The 19,011-nt window shown below is 31.1% G+C and overlaps 2 protein-coding genes and 1 long non-coding RNA gene across 6 annotated transcripts in view; 1 reads left to right on the plus strand and 2 right to left on the minus strand.

Moving 5' to 3' along the window:
• Nucleotides 1-19,011, minus strand: part of LOC149031942 (uncharacterized) — a 298,098-nt gene that overhangs the window by 268,563 nt on the left and 10,524 nt on the right. The gene's annotated exons all lie outside the window — the stretch shown is intronic.
• The window catches only part of GABA-B-R2 (gamma-aminobutyric acid type B receptor subunit 2), a 579,685-nt gene that overhangs the window by 62,292 nt on the left and 498,382 nt on the right, over nt 1-19,011 (plus strand). The window lies entirely within an intron of this gene.
• LOC149031951 (uncharacterized) lies at nt 16,259-18,388 on the minus strand. The gene is made up of 2 exons (XM_089174211.1): nt 17,786-18,388; nt 16,259-17,382 (listed from the first exon to the last, which is right to left on the minus strand). Exons 1-2 carry the CDS (start codon nt 17,919-17,921, stop codon nt 16,391-16,393), a joined length of 1,128 nt encoding a protein of 375 aa, XP_089030337.1. The 5' UTR covers nt 17,922-18,388; the 3' UTR covers nt 16,259-16,390.

Below are 19,011 nucleotides of genomic sequence, written 5' to 3' on the forward strand. Positions count from 1 at the left end.
TTCGCACGGTTTATTTTGTAGGGAAAATTTATCGGACCGAAATTTTTCGAATGACTCTGCACTTTTTGATCATTAATAATATTTTTCCCAAATGTCTCTTTTATATAGCGTGCAACGTTTGCAGCATTATTATAATATATAGTTATAACATTGCTTTTTTTCAGTACTTAAGTTTAATATTAAGCATACCGACATTTCATATATACCTACTTCTACCGTAAGTGATTAAATGACCACTTAAAAAATATATATATCTTAATATAGAATGAGATTTTATCCAATTGGATTGTGAACAATATATTTTCTTTTACTTAGAAATGAATAATATACATTTTACATGTTTTCAACGAATTTCTTACAAACTACAGGATTTTTATAAATTACCACATTTTTACAAATTATAGAACATCGTTTGACTGAGCCTGGTAGGTTTAATGTTAACGTACATAATTTTTATTCTTTGAAGTTTTAATATCGAACGTTTGAACATTTTTGTGAACCATTGTAGTAACATCGGTCAAATATAACCTCCAAGGAATTATTAAAAACATAAATACCGGTCACGAGTGACCAACGTGGTAGTCAACGTGATTCATTGTTGCATATGCTCGTATCATACTACCGTTATCTATATATCCGTATAAAAGCTGTCGTAAACAATAGTCTCATTTTCTTCTGTGATTACAAAGAATTCACTTTCTCATTTAGCAGTGACTTTCTAAGTTTTTACAGATTACATGTTTAAGAAAAGTAGGATATTCTTTTTCATTTTTATACTATTTCGCAATTATTTTCGTTCGTTTTGCAATGTTCTGCCATACGTTTATTATATAATGAGTTATAAAATAAACATAAAAGTACATAATATAAGCTTATATTTATAAAAGAAAAATAATTAGAAATATAAAACATTCTGATTTGAAGACATGGAATTCTAAAAAAGTAGTATGTTATAGAAATAGAGAAAAGTCTGAAAAAGATTAGAAGAGAGAAGGACTGGCAGAGAGAAAATAATTTGGAATACTGGGAGGGGTTAAAGAAGATTTCTGACGTGAGATATATAAAGAATGCCTCGTCATTTGACACCGGAACGATATGACAGAGCGACCAGATAGCAATCGTCTCGAAGATGTTCGAGATTATCAATACTGTCACCACTTTCTGACAGTTTATGAACCGGATAGTGAAAGAGAAAGAGAGAATATGAGAGAAAGAAAGAATGTGAGAGTAAGAGTGAAAGAAGAGAGAGTCCTCTTGCTCTCTCTTTCTCTCTCTCCCTCTCTCTCCCTCTTTCTTTCTCTCTTCGTTTCGATTTGCCGAAGAAACGCTTTTCTACGATACTAAAAAGAAAGAAGGGAAAAAAGAGACTCTTCTTTCGATTCGTTCGAATTTCCTTTTCGCATCCTTCTCTCCTTTGACTACTGTCTCTTTAGGCGACGTGCGAGAAGTATCAGGAATATATGTCATTTCCTATATCTCGTCGAACGGAAAAGTTATACACCAACGATATTCTTTTTCAATTGCGTTCCTATCATACTTATGTATGCAATTTTAGGAAAGGACTTTCGAGTTTTTGAACGACGGAAGAAATGCAAAGGATTTGAGCTCAGGTATACATCGTGTATTATATCATTGATTTGTATTCCTTTTCAAAATCACGTTTCTATACATGTAAATTGACTCTTGACTTCAAAAGCGTTTATCAGAAGAATCGATTTAAAAGCAGCATTTTTGTATAGTACGTCGAATAAGTACGACAAATATATTTTACATTAATATATAAAACTACTTTAAATCTTTTTAAATAATAATTATTGAAGTGAAATTTCTGAGACGTCAGCGATACAATTTTATGAAATGACATGAAAAGAGAGGGAGAGATAAAATGAGGTAGATAGAGAGAGAGAGAACCTACAGTCGATCGATACTTGAACGAAATTATAGAAGGTTATAGTGTCAGTTGTGATGTGTGTGTGTGTGTGCTCCGAAGGCTACATATTATATTTATATAATATGTATTATTAGAATGTATATAAATATTCATAATAAATAGAATTTATTCTTCTGAAAGTCATTTAAATATAAAAGAATCAATACAAGCATTTAAACTAATTTTCACAGAGGACAATGAGCCAGTATAACAGTGGATTTTAAAGAGGACTTTGAAGAGTAATTTTTAAATAAGTGTACTTTATCTTATTCTTACTTTAACGGGTATTAAACTTATTCTGATACTAAACAATACTTAACAGTAAAAACAAATAATGACTAATCAATTGTTAGAAATGAAAAATGCTCGATTTAAATGTATGTTACAATGATTTTCTGTACATTATTTTCGTATGTTTTTTTTCTTTTTTTGAAAATAATTTCTTTTATCTTATTAGTAAACTAAAATTTTATTTTTTTTTGTATAGAAAAAATTATAATAAAAAAGATATGGAACAATAAGAGGAAAAATGATAAGAATATATATATATATATCTATTCTTATAGTACTAATATTGATAATTAAAACGAATAATACTACAATAATATTTTCTGTTCTTTTGCTTTTTTAATACTTTCTATTTAGTCAATACTTTTTCTTTAACTTATTCTTTTCGATCTTTTTTTTTAATCAAATTTTGCCTTATATGATCTTTTCTTTTTTATTTTTTTATTCTTTCGTTTCTTCTCTATTTTCGCATTGTCATTCTTTCATGTACATTTTAGATTAAGTTCAATTTGTATTTCTTGTTGGCCTTAACTAACCTGGAAAAGAAAGACTACTCGGTATCGCTTGTTTGTCCTTGTCTCTTAACAGATCTTGTGTCGGTTAACGAAGATCAAATTGAAACGTTCTTTTTCATTAATCGCTCACACGCCTGCATATTCATATTATTGATTACATATAGGACGGATAATCTACATAAATCGAGGGATGGGTGTATTTGTAAAAATCTGAACACGTCGACTAGGTCGAGGAAAGGTCGTTGCTCGGTTATGCTCTAATCCTCCTTTTTTCTATCCCGTGTGCGTGCCGATCGGGCCTTTTATACAACTTTCTATTCTTTTTTACTTTCACTACTTGTTCACGCCTGAGCTGTGGGGGTTGTTCGCCGTCTTCCTTTATTTTTTAAGCTGACGGAAGAACATTCCACAAACACGCAAGAATCCCTTTTCTCTTTCTTCTCTTTTTTCTATTTTCCTTTCAAAGAAAATGAAAATCTTCGTAACTTTACTTCTTCGTGGTTATGGTTATTATATTTTTTTTATAATAGCTTTATATCAAAGCATATATTTTAAATAATCACAATTAAATCAAATTTTACATAAAGTAATGCCATAACAACAAAAACTTGCCTCTTGCCTCTACTTATGACGTTTCATTTTAAAGCAAAGAATTGAAAAAAATTTAATGATCATTCATATCATATATTTGATACTTTAATATAGTGGTTCCTAAACTTTTTTTGTCTCGCCTCCTTTCCAGAAAGAATATTACTTATCGCTCCCCTGAAAATTAATTTTTTTGTTTTCCTTTTTTTTTTTAGTAACTCAAAAAAGAAAATTCATCGCCCTCCCCCTCCCCCCAAATGTGTCTATGACCATCATCGTCTCCTCAATCGCTTCATCACCCACAAGGGGGATATCGCCCACTTTAGGAACCACTGCTTTAATAGAATAGAATTTTGACTGTTAATTAAGCAAAACTTTTGTTATGCCAACAATAGATGATGCCTATATCTTTTTACAGAACGAATGTTGTATCTCAATTATTATCGGAGAAGATATCGTGTTTTCGTCTTATTTATTTCCAATAAAATTGTTCATAATGATGCAATGTCATAATGCTCTAAATAAAACAATAGCACAAATAATAAAGGACGAATTGTTGAAGCGTAAATATACTTAAAAGTGTATGCAATTCAATAAATAGATAAATACACAATTATTTTCGATTACAAGATAATTTAGTTTTGTTTAATTTTTATCGGAAAGCATGATACGTGAATTCTGAAGCAAATAAAACCGTCTGTTTATTATTCGAATGCTTACGTTCTTCTATCAAATGAAGTAATACAGCTTTTACCTATTAACATACATAAATAAAATTTACGTATATTCCGTTTTCAAAAAGCTTTATCGAGAACCGACATTCATTCATCGATATATAAAGATTATTTGTTTTATGCAGTTTTTAAATACGATTAAAATCGCGTAAATGGAGTTCGCTAGTATGAACAAAGCTATAGATGAAAGCCAATGTAAATTAAAAAAAATATTGATTCCACATATTTTTACAAAAACAAAAAAAAAATAAAAAAATAATAAGAATTCAGAAAACCCAAAATAAAAGGCATAGCCAGGTAAGAATAAAAAAAGTGTTCACAGTGACTTGTTAAGAAAAAAGAAAATATTTTACCGAAAGTTTCAGCCTTGTAATCCAATTATTTTCTGAGCAATTAAAAAAATCTGATTTCCAGATTTTAGTTCTTTGTGATTTGGGTATTTATGATGGGCTCATGTTTATTTTTTTTGTTAATTATCGAAAAAATACATCAATCAAATAGCTTTTCAAATATTTCATTGCTAAAATTGAATTTTTATAAAGAAAAGAAAATGAAAAATAGCCATTTCAATGTGTTCCTTTCGAAGTACGATTATGAAACTCTCAAAAAGTACAATCATTTTACATATACTCTTCATTTTTTTCAGTTTTCTCAATTTTTAGTAGTATTTAAAAAAAAAAAACACTTTTTTTTTATTTTTCCCCTTACCATTTTTACTTTATTGCATATATTTTATAGCTTAAATGACGTTATCGACTTAAAATATCAAGTAATTATATTATTTTCGATTTGCTTTTGTAATAAGATATTATTTATTTGGATGAAAAAACAAATTCATCTACATTAGAGAAAAATTATAAAAATCAATTTTTTTAGTAAATATAATTTAATTATAATATACTAATATTAATAATTACAAATGTTATGATTTTTGATATATTTGTTACGTCATAGACCGTTTTTTTCTGATACTTTCGATACTTTCCTCGTCAATGTTACTCAAGTCATGTAACTGAAGAAAAGTTATTACTAAAACTAAAGGACCAGATGATAAATATTTTTCAGACTCGCACCTTATTGTTGCCAAAGAGTTTAGAAAAAAAGCACATAATCACATCTTGGAAACCTCTTCCTTATTATATCCTTTAGAACACATAAATTATTAGACAATGGATCCGTTTCTTTACCCATAGGTGCAGACTCTTAAGAAATTCTTAGTTTCGAAGTCGTCTGGAATTCACTCCCGAAAGGTACCATACTACTTATTAATTCCCTAAACCAATGAGCCTTGTAGGCGTCAATGTATCTACCCAATAAAGAATTAAATTTTATATCTTTTAAATTGATTCGTTATGCAACGAAGTAACTGATTAAAGAAATGAGAGTAGGAATAGATCTATAAAAAAAATCAGGAAGAAAAGCGAGGTACTTATAGTTTTTCTGTTAAATCTGATATTTCTGTTTTATTTAATAAGTCAGTATTCAGTTTTGATAATAATTCTGTTTTCTGTAAAATCAATGAAACGTTAAATAAGATTGATCGATAACGTTAAAGAATAAATATTAAATATAATCGAATCTGAGAATTAGTAAAATTACATTATTGTTTTTGATCGAACCAGAGACAGAGACCTATCCCAACAGTTGCAGAAAAATGTAAGTATCTTACATTAATTCTTAATCATCTATCTTAATTATAGTAGAATTCCAATCTAATTTATGATTTAACTACTCTCTTCTCTTCCAGTTTTTCATATTCATACCTCATCACTCGTCAACTCACTCACAATTCTTTAGGTTATTCCCTGGTAAAGGCTTAATTGCTTGACCAAAGATAGATGACACCTTTCGCTACACCACAGGACTTAACAAATTCATCTGTTTTGTTTTAATTTCAGAATTTCTGTTTACTTTGAGTACGTTTATGTAATGCAATGTATTTCTCCGTAAAATAACAGGACTCAAAAATATTACAATCATAGAGAAGATGAAGCGAAAAAAATAGCATAAAACGATCGAGAATTTAAGGTTAATGTTATATTATGCTATATATGTGGCGTCTTATTGTTAATAAAATACATTTACTTTCTCTAAACATAGAAAATATTAGTGAAGAAGAATCAGAAAAATCAACACAACCATTATTAAAATTATTTTCACATTTATTTACATTTTCACCAATAACATCCTCATAATCTTCTATTAGTAATTCAAATATTGTTATTGCTAGATGTTCTGATCAAGAAATTGAATACGTGAAAATGATGTTTTTAAGAGTGATATCTTCTCACAAATACTGCTGTCTGTGGAGCAATAAAATATATTATCAGAGTATCATTTAAAACTGGTGTTCGGGCTTTCAATCAAAACATTCAGATCTACAACTAATGAGTGAATTGTCTATTTTAGCAATTCAGGGATAAATTAGGTGATATTTCCATGTTTGAAAGATAGTTTACTATTCTTACTGGAGGATCTATTTAATCAAAAACAAATAAGCAGTGTGACATGATGACATCTATACGTAATTTAGAAACTTGAGATATAACAAGCTAATTGTTGTAATTACGTAATGGAAATTCTAATAAAGTAATAACTTCTATTCTTGGATCAGAAAGTGAACAGGCAGTTTCAGAATATTCAGATTTAGTTATAAAATCCTTTGAAAAAGATATTTTAGCTGGACATATTGATAGCATTAAATGTTACTCAATGCCATTAAATGGCACTTCAAGAGAAATCATTTTAAATAACTTTTCAAAGATGGCGAAAATGTAGTATAAGTTAAATGATCAGCTTATGATAATATGCGATGGAACTTACATCTTTAACCAAAAAAACTTATGTACGCACGTAAGAAGTACTTCTTGAAAAATTTGAAATACTTTTTGGTGTAACAGAACAAAAATATTACTTCAATAACTTCAAAAATAATTCCAAATATTTCATCCCGTGTGCCAATACGCTACATTTGTAGAAGAGACGATAAAATAATAAAATAAAGATATTAAATACAATTGATAAAGATTCGATTAATAAGTATAATCTAATTTAAATAACGTTTATTTATACATTGTTAAATTATTTTTAAATAATTAAAAAAACAAAAAAAATATTACTATATATACAATTTATATATATTGAAATTTAAATAATTCACGTCCATTAGTTGATCTGGTTGTGATTCAATGAGAATGTGAGTTACAAGAGGCCTATGGTAGTTAAAATATAATACAAATTGTCTAGTAGAAACGTTATTTAAATGTTCTATTAATACAGCATCAATTTTAGAACCATGTCGGGTTTTACAAAACTGCTTGGTTATTAATTATTGAAAAATTTAAATCTTCACGTAAAAAGCTGGTAAATACATCAGAATGTTCTGAGTTGAAATTAACATTAAAATCTTCACTTATTCTTATCTCTACCTATATGCCCCTCCAATTGTTGTGTATGGATGATGCTCGTTTAAAAAAATGAATAATATCTTTAATTTTTTGATTTAGAGAAATATAAATAAATTGTTATTAACACAATTTAACACAATTCTTCTGTTTAACATTCCGCTATACAAAATTCACCCATAGATGACATTCTGAATTAACAAAGTTCACAACTTTTATTACTAATATTCACAAACAATCAATGTTTTTGAAGATATTTAACAGTTATTTAATATCAATTACCACCGTATTTAATAATAAAAAAAACATAAAAGTAAATTTTATTTGCATCACTTAAAACACGTGTTCTGCATATAGAAATACGGAATAAGAGAGATATATCGAGTATATCGAATAAGTATCGACTAACTTCATATTGCTGAATTTTCTTCGTATCATTGTGCACGCGCATTGTAAAAATTCGCTCTCATCATTTTTTCCCGAACACGCCAAAAGAAGTATAACTTCAAAAAGTACTAATAATGAATATCAACATAAATCATATTGCAGTTAGAAAAACGTTTAATTATGTAATATATTTACAATTTTCACGACGAATGGATAGGTAATGCTTCGACCATAAGAGATTAATTTGAACGATACTATAATAATGAAAACAATTGTGAAAGATCCAAATGGTTTAATTAAACTGCTCAGACAATAAGTTTGTTCTTGATCAATGTTTCTATGATTTGAAAAATGATTTGGAAGATCTTGAATTTGAAGCACTCATGCCAGCTGTTAAAGGAAATACAGTCAGTTAACAACTATTAAGTCAAATGAATCTCAGTGTGTCACGAAAAGTTCACACGGTAGCCGGTGGAAATTGTACATGGGATAATTAAATAAAAATACAAAATACTAGAACACTAGCTTAATAATAAATTGTAACTAAAAGCGCAATCATACTGTCGACTTGTTCGTTTCTTAAATAATCAATTTGAAAAGCGTGTAGAATCTGACCGAAATATTTCCGAACGAGTTCTATCATTTATGAAAAATCTGAAAAATCTAGATAACACTTCAGCTACTGAGGTAGAAAACAATCAATAGGCTCGGCGAAAAGTTCCTTTCCAAGCAACTAAATCTAATGATCTGCTAAAATTTTCTGAGATGGTTGAGAGAGATCTTAAAATATTATTCACTAGTTCATATTAGCTTTCAAAATATTTAGCAAACATGATAGATAATAATAAATGATATAAACATTAAATATCAGAAAAATCATTTAAAAATTCTTAATTTTAAAGTTAGCTATTGTCATATTAATTCCAAAACATACTGGTGCTTTTCAGTTTTTTTTTTAATATGAACAAAGTCTTCTTCCCTCTAGAAGATTTGAAATTTTCATGTACGTGTGAGAAGCCGCATAAAATGAGAAGCATTCATAAAATGCAGTTTATGTCGAAAAAATTTGTTTCGTGTTTCTATACGACCAATATCATTCTGAAAAATGTATTGGTCAAGGAACACTAAAAATTAATTTTTGTTGTATATTGTATATGAATTAATTTATAATTAGTATTTCGATTATTTGGGTAATAATGTTGATTTCTTCATAAAATTAATAACCTTAGCAAAAACAAAATTCACACCCCCTATAACACAAATGGACCCTTTTTTAAAATTATATTCCCTATGAAATTAATATAAAATACTTCAGGAAAAAAATTTATTAAGCTTTCTTTACAATAAAGAAAAAAAAAAGGATAAAAAAAGAAAATAAAGAAAAAAAAGAAAGTAAAGAAAAGAAAAACATTCTATTCACTGTCGAGGTAAGATATAGATATCGACGACTTCAGTTACACACACAGCGCCGCTATTGTGACTGACTACACTACTACAGTTAAAGAAATGCTATGTGAAATTTCAAATCGCGTTTTTTAATAAACGGCTGGCCATATATTCGTATTCTTGGGTAAAGGTTCAATGAATATCATCCTCATGGACTACTACAAGTGTGCAAAATTTAAAACATATCATAAGGGTGCTGTACCTGACTATCCCCTGGTCAGATCGGTCTACTCTAGACTTTTTTACTCTCTATTTTACTCATTGTTCTCTTTTTTCTCTCTACTGGTTCACCTCAGGCTAACATATTCTCATTGACATTTTTAATATTTACCCGTTTCTATTGTATAAATATATGCATATCGTCATGCATTTTACATAAATGCACACCTAACAAACTCTAGGTCTTCTATATTTTTCTTTCAACTTATTGGTCGACTTATCTTATACGCCAACATGCACACATCTGACTAACATAAGCTGGAATCTTCCATCCCCACAATAATGTTATTCAATACAACTACTCTTATCTTTTTAAAGCATATGTGCTCATTTGATGTGTGTCGTAATACTTCCTTTCTTACTTAATTTAATCTCACAATGTGCATACAAAAAGATTTATCTCAAAACTTTTTCTAACATAAGAGGAAAAATACATTGTTTCTATTTTGAGTTTTCCAACTATGTACGTAATCTTCATAAAGTTGCTAATTGTGCAATAAACAAGCCTATCTTTTCGATATTGTTCTTAATCATAAGAAATATAATTATCTCATACAAAAGATAACACGTTTATTTATTTAAACATTTTAAACCAATAATCTGGATACGCCTACGACCAATACAGAATAATTTTCTTCTTTTTCCGAAAACTGTTTTAGGAAAGATTTTCAGCATTCTACATATCTTCATATGATCTTTCCACTTGATTTAAAATAGGCGTGCGTCAAAACGACGAGATTTAAACAACATAGATAACATAATATGAATATGTTACGTTCAATGTGTTTAACGAGTGCATTGATGATACCCCTAAAAGGAAGTGTGTATAATGAGAAGATATTTCACACATGACCTAGGCATTCTATATAATATCCTCCACACAGGATGTTGAATCCATATTTAACATTCATTTATCTTTATCTATTATCGTTTCTACCTTTCCTATTGCTTCTAAACATTATTTTATTCTGATAAATGTCTCTTTGTTTCTCTGTTACCGGCAATGTATAAAAAGCTGGCATTCTATAGAATACTAAGGCATTGTATATATGAGAAATTTCCTAGTTTCGCAATATTGATACAAGACTTACAACGAAGAATTAATTTTATTTAACAACGCATTGCACTTCTTTTTAAAGTGAAAATTTCTTTAGAATAGGTGTGATTTGAAAAAATGTAACGAAGCGTTAGGCGGCGATGTAACGGAGCGGTATACGGCTATGTAACGGAGCGGTAGGCGGAGATAAAACGGCCGCGATACTAAATAAGAAGAGAAAAAGAGACAAACATATAGGATTTAGCCTGCGAGAGAAAGAGACAGAGTATAGCTATGCAGTTTTTCCTATTCTCGATCTTTGATTTATAGTCCCAACTCCTGGCTACTAAGCTTTGTATAAGTGTGTATTTGTGTGTGTGACTGCATACTACTGTAGGGGTAGAAACATCATGTGTGTGTCAAAGCAAAGGCAAGCTCTTAGCGTGGCGTGATGCTGCTACGTCAGAGTGTTGCTATGGTAACCATCAACGGTTTTTCATAACCAACTAAACGTACTTTGTCCATTACGAAAAAAAAACTTCCTATTTCTCCACTGGACATCTACGACGATACATCTTAGACAATCTGTGAAGAAATAACATAACAAGCGACTAAGAGTTGACGAAATTCGACAAAGAAGGCTAAGTACCACACTTTCATTTATATTTATTATAAATTAGACATCGTCGTTGCATTTGCATACAGGCGAAGTCAAAGTAAGGTAAGCTACGTGCCTTATTTTTGCTTGGACGACATCATATTTCTAATATATAATGTTATGACCAAAAGATTCTTCAATGAAAATTCCTCTGATCATTAATTATATGCTCTCGCTCGCTTCGCTTACGTTCCTTAACTAATTTAGCTTAACTCCTTTGATTTCGATATGTATTCACAGGCTTCCTATAATGGACTGTAAGAATGTCCTTTTGTACTGGCCCCGCAGGGCGTACGGACTGAGAGTGAGAAGTGGGGAGGCGAGAGGTGGGGTGACTAGAGGGGCGCTTCGGTAGTTACTAGTAGTTGATCGATGCTCACAATGAGTATCGATCTAGACCTTTAATCGATGGAGGTGGATGCGCGCGAATTTTGAATACTGCTAATTACCGTGCGATCCTTTCGGATCGTACATATAAACTAGGGTTTTTTTTAGGAAGGGAAGCTTTTCTTTAACGAACAAATAAGGTTATATTATACCATCTATTAGGTTCGATCACATGTTTTATTTCTCATTTTAATTTCTTTCATTTTCCCCACATTATTGCTTTTCGTTTAGGTCAGAAGACTTTTTTTTATATATCTGTTTAACAATATGAAAAGTGCCGCAAACTAAAGAAAAAATGTGTGAAATTAAGCAGAAAAACACGATAAGGAAGATTCCAATGAGTACAACGGAACGCGTTCGTGCATTTTGTGCGCACCAGAAGGCGTTATTAAATGTGCAGAATAATATCTCTAATGCGAGTAATAATGCGTCCATTGTTAGAAATAGTGACAACGATCATCGTAAGTCATTAAATAGCTTTCAATCAATATGTTTTTTTCTTAATTCTTTTTACTTATACTAGACAAGCATAATCTCAATAGATCACTTTTGCAACATTATTTTTTATTTTCTATTCAGATGGTTCGCAATTGAAAATTGTAAATTGTGATTCAAGTGTCTCTCTACCGAAAACTAACGCCAAAAAGTGTCGTGAAAATCTACAGAAAGAAAATATTAGGGAAGTTTTAAAGAGTTCGACGGAACGCGTTCGTATATTTCGTGCACGCAGAGAGGTGTTTAGTTACCATACATATTTTAGTTACCATAATCATTTCTCATTTCTTTAAATTGAGAACTTGCTTACTGTGTAATATGTTATGTATTATATGTCAATAAAAAACGTAAAATAATTTTTGAATGTGGCAACAATATAATAATAATAATATTATTATAACAAATAAACCCTACAATTATCCTACACCTGATATTCTGCATTCGTCTCATTCTTTCAAAACTTAGTTTTTTGAAGGTTTCACTTCTAACACGTGTAATCTGTTTTTCTGTGAAAAACACACTCAGCATAATCGACAATGTATTAATAAGACGCTACATCTTTTTGATATATAATAAATTTATTAAATATTATATAATAGAAAAATGTCTTTTCTGATTATATGAAAAATAGAGATTGCTTAAATTGATACTAAATATAAACATTCAAAATAAACGATGATATTCTAGGAACTGCATATAAAAAGAATGGATGAGTTTAATTATTATCAGTAATCGCTAATTTTCTTTTTTTATCTTTTTAAAATTTATTTTATGAGCTTCAATAAGATTAAACAGTGACCTCTTTACCGACGTTAACAAACAAACACGCATACATGGCATGCATATTATTATTATTAATTGGCATTAGAGGAATTCGAAAGTTCCAGTATTAGGCACATTCTGAAATCTCTCGGTAACCATAGATTTGGTTTTTTCCACGCTTATTTCTAGTCCCAGATCTTTTACACTTTTTAATAATATTATCGCGTTATTAATTAACGACTCTTTATTGTCTTATAGCAAAGCAATATCGTCCGCGTATGTCAACACTTGTGTTGTTCCGTTCAACTGCAGACCACCTTTACTTTTTTGCAGTTCTTTGACAGCAAATTCCAGTACTAAATTGAACAGAAGAAGTGATAATGCGTCCCCCTGTTTTAACCCACTATGAATACTAAGAGCTTCCGACATTTGAATACCTATTCTCACTTTATCCTTAGTTTTCTTTAAACAAAATTGAACCAGATTGACCAATTTTCTGAGTATTCTCTGTCGTATTAAGATTTCGAGAATTTTTTCCTATTTTACTGAATCGTACACTTTTTGGAAATCGACATAATGTTGGTATACCGGCAGATTAAATTCCCATTTTTTTCTAAGATCTGCCGAATTGTAAAAATCTGGTCTACAGTCGATCTATTTTTTATAAAACCGCGCTGGTGATCCCTCATTATCTCGTCCGCATATGATATACATACATAGAAGTGTAATATAGTTTAGAGGGTTACAGTAGTCGACATCAGTCCTTATTCTATCAGAAAACACTCAACATTTTTGCAATCCGTTCAAATCTGTCAATGGTGACATAAAGTGGCCCAAATTCTTGAAAATTGTAAAAAAATTCAAAAAGTAAATTTTTTTTTGAGAAATTTTTAAACATGGGGATATGTTTAGTGAATTCCACAGTACTTTTATCAACTATTTTTTATGAATAAATAATTATGCATAGATTTAAATTATTAGCTTAAACATGAACATCGAGCATATCGCATTTGTGGTTTGCGGCACACCGAAAATTACGGTCTCTTTAAAAGCCCATAGTGCAGTTATTTTTTATATGATTTTAACATATTGTTAAAATATATACAGTTTATATTGCTGATAAGCTTGAGAGGCAGCGGCTGACTCGATCCGAATCGATCCGATTTTCTTTGAATGATTCCTTTTTGTTTTACCGTAGTTAATTGTATATATAGCACCACATGATGTAGACGCGTTTGCGCTTGGTCTTTGATGACCATTAATATGTAAGTTTTGAATTAATTGGTTATAATAAATAATAATACTTATACCTTCAAGTTTGTTATCATGCAACCAACCCGATCCACAACTAATTTTAATTAAATTTAACTCATATAAATATGGAGTCTACACCTGAAAGTAGTACAATTAAATTATGTTTTTCAAAATTTACATAAATAACAACTGTAGTTGTTAATGAAGAGTATATTGCTACGTATTTTTCGTCTTGATGTGGTATGAAAAATATTTATTCAAACAAGCATAAAGTTACAAATCGTGTCATATTAGTATTCTATAAAACTAATTAAGTAACTAATTATGTAATTATTAAAATTAAATCTCTAATTGGTATTAAAATATTTATTGAATCCTTACCTAATAAATGATTCAAAAATTAGCTGTAAAAATTAGCCGATTTAGTTTATATCCACGATATAAACTATAGGTCAGTTGACGACATTGTAACAAGTGAATCATAATTTGATGTTCCACAACAGATGGCGCTGACTCAAGACAATATACAATCCTTCATGCGAATTCGTATTCAATTTTCGTATGACGGAGGTGGAAACACAGGAGATTGAACGATATAGACAATTTGTAACATTATCTGTCCTCTAATATCGTAGGAAATAAGTAATACTGATGGGATGACGATCAGTGGGATCCTATTGACGTTACAGAAAACCGTTGAGTATTGCCTCAGCAATTGCGTATTTGTAAAAGAAAACAATACATACATGTGGTTTATTTTTTTTAACGGTGTTCAACATTTTAACGTGTTTCAAGAAATAAAAATAGTATTGTTGAAAATGGTGAAAAATAAAAGGAACCAACGAGCCCGTCGAAGGCGGGCTAAGTTCGATCAGAATTATATAATGTCTCATTCGAGAGGATTACAAAACACGTAGTACCGCTGCTTGCGCTGCGATTGTTTTGGCTAGTTTATTTAAATGTGGGTATTGGATACCACCCATGCGATTCACGTAGGAAATCGCTGTAGTATTATTCATCCTCAGGAGAATTCTGCAATGAAAAAGGTCAATAGCAAAAACTTTTAATGCTAAAAAAGCTGCCAGTAACTCTAAGAAATTAATATGCAATTCTCTTTCTTCGCCGGACCAAAACCCATGTGATCGATTTCCGTCACAAGATGCTCCCCAACCTGTCCGCGACGCGTCTGAATAGATTGTTCTTTCGTATTGGTGAGCTCCAAAAGTGTTTACCGAAGAACCAATATGTTCTTCCCACCATGCAAAATCCCGAGCTAGATTTTTACCTAGTTGGACTTTTCCTTCATAATCATCGTCATTTTCTAGCAAACCCAGGTATTTTACTCTTTCAAAATTTTTGGTATATAACCAGCCGTACTTAATTGCTGGGCAGGCTGCTACTAAACTGCCAATAAATTTCGCCAATTCTCTAATCTTGCACTCTTTTTTCTCTCGCATTTTTCTACTGAGTTCCAAGATCTTTACCCTTTTGATTTCTGGTAACTCAAGTGTCAACCGTTCTGAGTTAATGCAGAACCCCAAAAATTGACACTTTTTGCTAGGGACCAAAACACTCTTCTTCCTATTTATGATAAACTCCAACGATTCGAGCAATTTAATTGTTCTTGCTATATTCTTACTGCATGATGGTAGATCAGGGCCAATGCACAGTATGTCGTCCAGGTATGCTACTGACAGATACCCACGTTTACGTAAATAATTTAAGATAGGTTTTAAAACTTTCGTAAAGACGAATGGAGCTGTAGCCAAGCCAAATGGTAGACAGAGAAATTCGTATAACTGAGAATTGAAGCGAAATCTCAAAAACTTTCTGCTAGAAATATTCATGGAAATTAAGAAATAGGCATCTTCTAAGTCTATGTTTGCTAAGAAATCTCCCTGAGAAAGTATTTTTGATACTAGTTTAATGTCCTCTAATTTAAAGTGAGTTGTCTCAATAAAAGTATTCAAGTTCTTTAAATTGAATATAAATCTCTTCGAACCATTTGTTTTGTCTACTAAAAAATACGAAGATACAAATTGGCCCTCTATATCAACGCAAGGTTGAATTGCATCGAGACTTAATAACTTATCAATAGTATCCTTGCAGTCTTTCATATCTTGCAGGGAATTTATAAAACCCTTTGGCTCAATTACTTGATATACTGGTTTAACAAATTCAATCTGATAACCCATTATACAACTTAAGACAAAGTCATTATTTGTGATCTTTCTCCATTCATTTTCAAAGAACCTTAACCTTCCTGCCTTTGATGGTACCTGTTGCATTATCGACGATGCTCGATCTTCGGGCGCGATGACTTCACCTGGGATTGGGGCGACTGGTAATATGACCTCCTCGAGCCCGTGGAAACAGTTGTCTTTGGCTTGTACATTGTTCTGGAACTCCCTACCTTCGTCCATTGCATCTTGGAGGATGGGGTCTTCCAGTTTCCCTGGTTCGATGTTTTTAAAGGGGTCCTTTTTGTCGCTGGTTTTGATTTCATCTCCGCTGCCACCTTTACAATTGACTTTGTAGACTTAACTCTTTCAGATAAGTCCTCTCCAAACAAGAACTTATCAGGTTTTGACTTTTCTAGGACCTCTTTTATTTTTCTTTCTATGCCAGGTAGTATAAAAGACCGTCTCGTCATAGCTTCCCGATAATGAGCTTCTGCTAGGAGTTTTCCAGCATCCGAAAGATACTGCAACAGCTGCATTCTATTTACTCCTTCTTCATCTTCATCGAGCATTAACAGAATACCCTTCCCAAGAGCCAACATTGCTGATCCAATACCTCTCTGAACTCCACTAGTATATCTGTCTCTTTTTAGTGCAACCTCCTGCATTGAAGCTGCAACCTCCGGGTTTAGAATCTGAGCTTCCAGATGACAATTACTAGCCCGTGGGTATTTCGTCAATAGCTCATTCTTAAGCTCCTTTTTCAATCCGCCACTTAAGTAGTTTGACCAGCGGGTTGCTATCTCTGGGTGTAAAGTCCCAACTTGTGAATCGTCTGCTTGAGGATCTTCACCTAAAATATCTAAAACCTCCGCCTTCAATTCCGTGCTATCTTTTTCCGAAAAGTTTTCCTTTTCTTCAGACTCCCTGACCCTTTCAGGCGTTTTGGAGTCATCAGTAGACTCGGAGTCTTGAGGTGGTCTGTTAACAGGTGGCGCTTCGGTTGTCGACGCCCCTAGCGGCAAGTTTATTAACTGCTCTCTTTCCGTCGGTAAGGAAGTGTCCTTGCTGGCCGACTCTTCTAACCTGTTTGTAGTCCCTATAAACAAAAAGCGACTAAACAGTTATGAATCGCGTCTCGTGCACGCACTAACCCAATCTTATAAAACAATATGTCCCACCACTCGTGTGGACGCATTGCCAACTTTGTAGACCAATATGTCCCCACACTCTTTTATTATTATTATTATTTTTTTTATTTGTCCCACCACTCGTGTGGGCGCTTTGTCAGTCTCTTAGCACAATATGTCTCATCACTCGTGTGAGCGCATTGCTGTCTTTTTGAACAATATGTCTCACCACTCGTGTGAGCGCATTGCCATTTTTAGAACAATATGTCTCGCCACTCGTGTGAGCGCATTGCCATCTTTTTTGTACAATATGTCTCACCACTCGTGTGAGCGCATTGCCATTCTTTAGAACAACAAAAAAACCAAGCTTACCAGAAGATCGTGTTGAAACCTGTAATGGCGTTACGCTATTCTGGATGCCACGCAAAGCTTCCTCCAATTCTTTTATTTTTTTCCACATTCTCTCTTCTCTTTTCACTCGTTCTCTCTTCCTTTTATTCTTGGACATCTTCGTTTCTTAATCACTTCTCTTCCTGTCTTTCACTGTCTTTGAATCACTCTTCTTCTTTTCTTTTTTTTTTTTTTTTTACTCTGATATTGTGATGCTATCGAGCACAAAAAGCGTTATGAGCGTTACGACACGAGGGCGTAGTTCAGGGAGAGCCACCGGTAGCGCTCCTTTCTTCTTCCTGAATACTCTGAAATTGTGGTGACATCGCAGCGCAAGCAGCGGTACTACGTGTTTTGTAATCCCGAGAATGAGACATCATATAATTGTGCTATAAAAATAATAATAATATAATATAATCTTATCAAACAATTAGAAAATGTTGTCTTAATTGTTGCTGGGACTAAAACTATTAGATTTGATACAATAAATGAAATTATTGATAAAGTCAGGAAAGAAAAAGGAACACCAATCAAAGTTGATGAAAAAAATATTAAATTATTTTATTACTATCCAGGGTCACTTTCTTGGTAACCATATAAATAAAAATAATAATAAAAAAAATTAAAAACAAAAAATTACGTAAAATATCCGAACTTGCATAGGTCATGTTTATGTTATTTTCCTAACAAACACATATAAACTATTGTCAAGTATTTATAATTTATACGAATATATTTACTGTTTTGTTATAAAAAAATGTATGTACATAAAAGTTTTATAAATCGTATATAGATATTTTCACAGATTATTTAATTATTTACTATTGGAGTTGTTATTCATTTTATATTTTTCTTAAATTTCCGTAAATTAATCAAATGGTAACAAGTATTGCAAAGTTGATTGATTAATAAAGTTCAATAATTTTTATTGATTACACATTATTTTAAAATAGAAAAACAATTTTTTTGAACTATTTCTTCATAAATTTAGAACTATAAATGTGTTCTACGAGTATTTTAGTTTTTTTTCCTATACTTTACATTGAGTAAGAAATGTCATTTTTCATTGTTATTAATTTATTAATTAATAACCAGTATAAAATATATAACATTATTTAAACATTTTCTCAATTCATTAGTTTGCTAGTTCGTCAAATTTTAAATAATTAATTTAATAAGCAATAATTACATAAATCTGTTTATAATTT

This window comes from Polistes dominula, unplaced genomic scaffold (genome assembly GCF_049000335.1).
Source record: "Polistes dominula isolate Pdom_NZ unplaced genomic scaffold, Pdom_raw_medaka contig_168, whole genome shotgun sequence".
Lineage (NCBI taxonomy): Eukaryota > Metazoa > Arthropoda > Insecta > Hymenoptera > Vespidae > Polistes > Polistes dominula.

Excerpts from the sequence above, each read along its gene's own strand:
- LOC149031951 (XM_089174211.1), bottom strand. The coding sequence starts at position 17,921 with ATGTCCAAGAATAAAAGGAAGAGAGAACGAGTGAAAAGAGAAGAGAGA. Across the intron at positions 17,383-17,785 it reads GGTTTCAACACGATCTTCTG|GGACTACAAACAGGTTAGAA; the intron begins GTAAGCTTGGTT and ends TTTTGTTTATAG.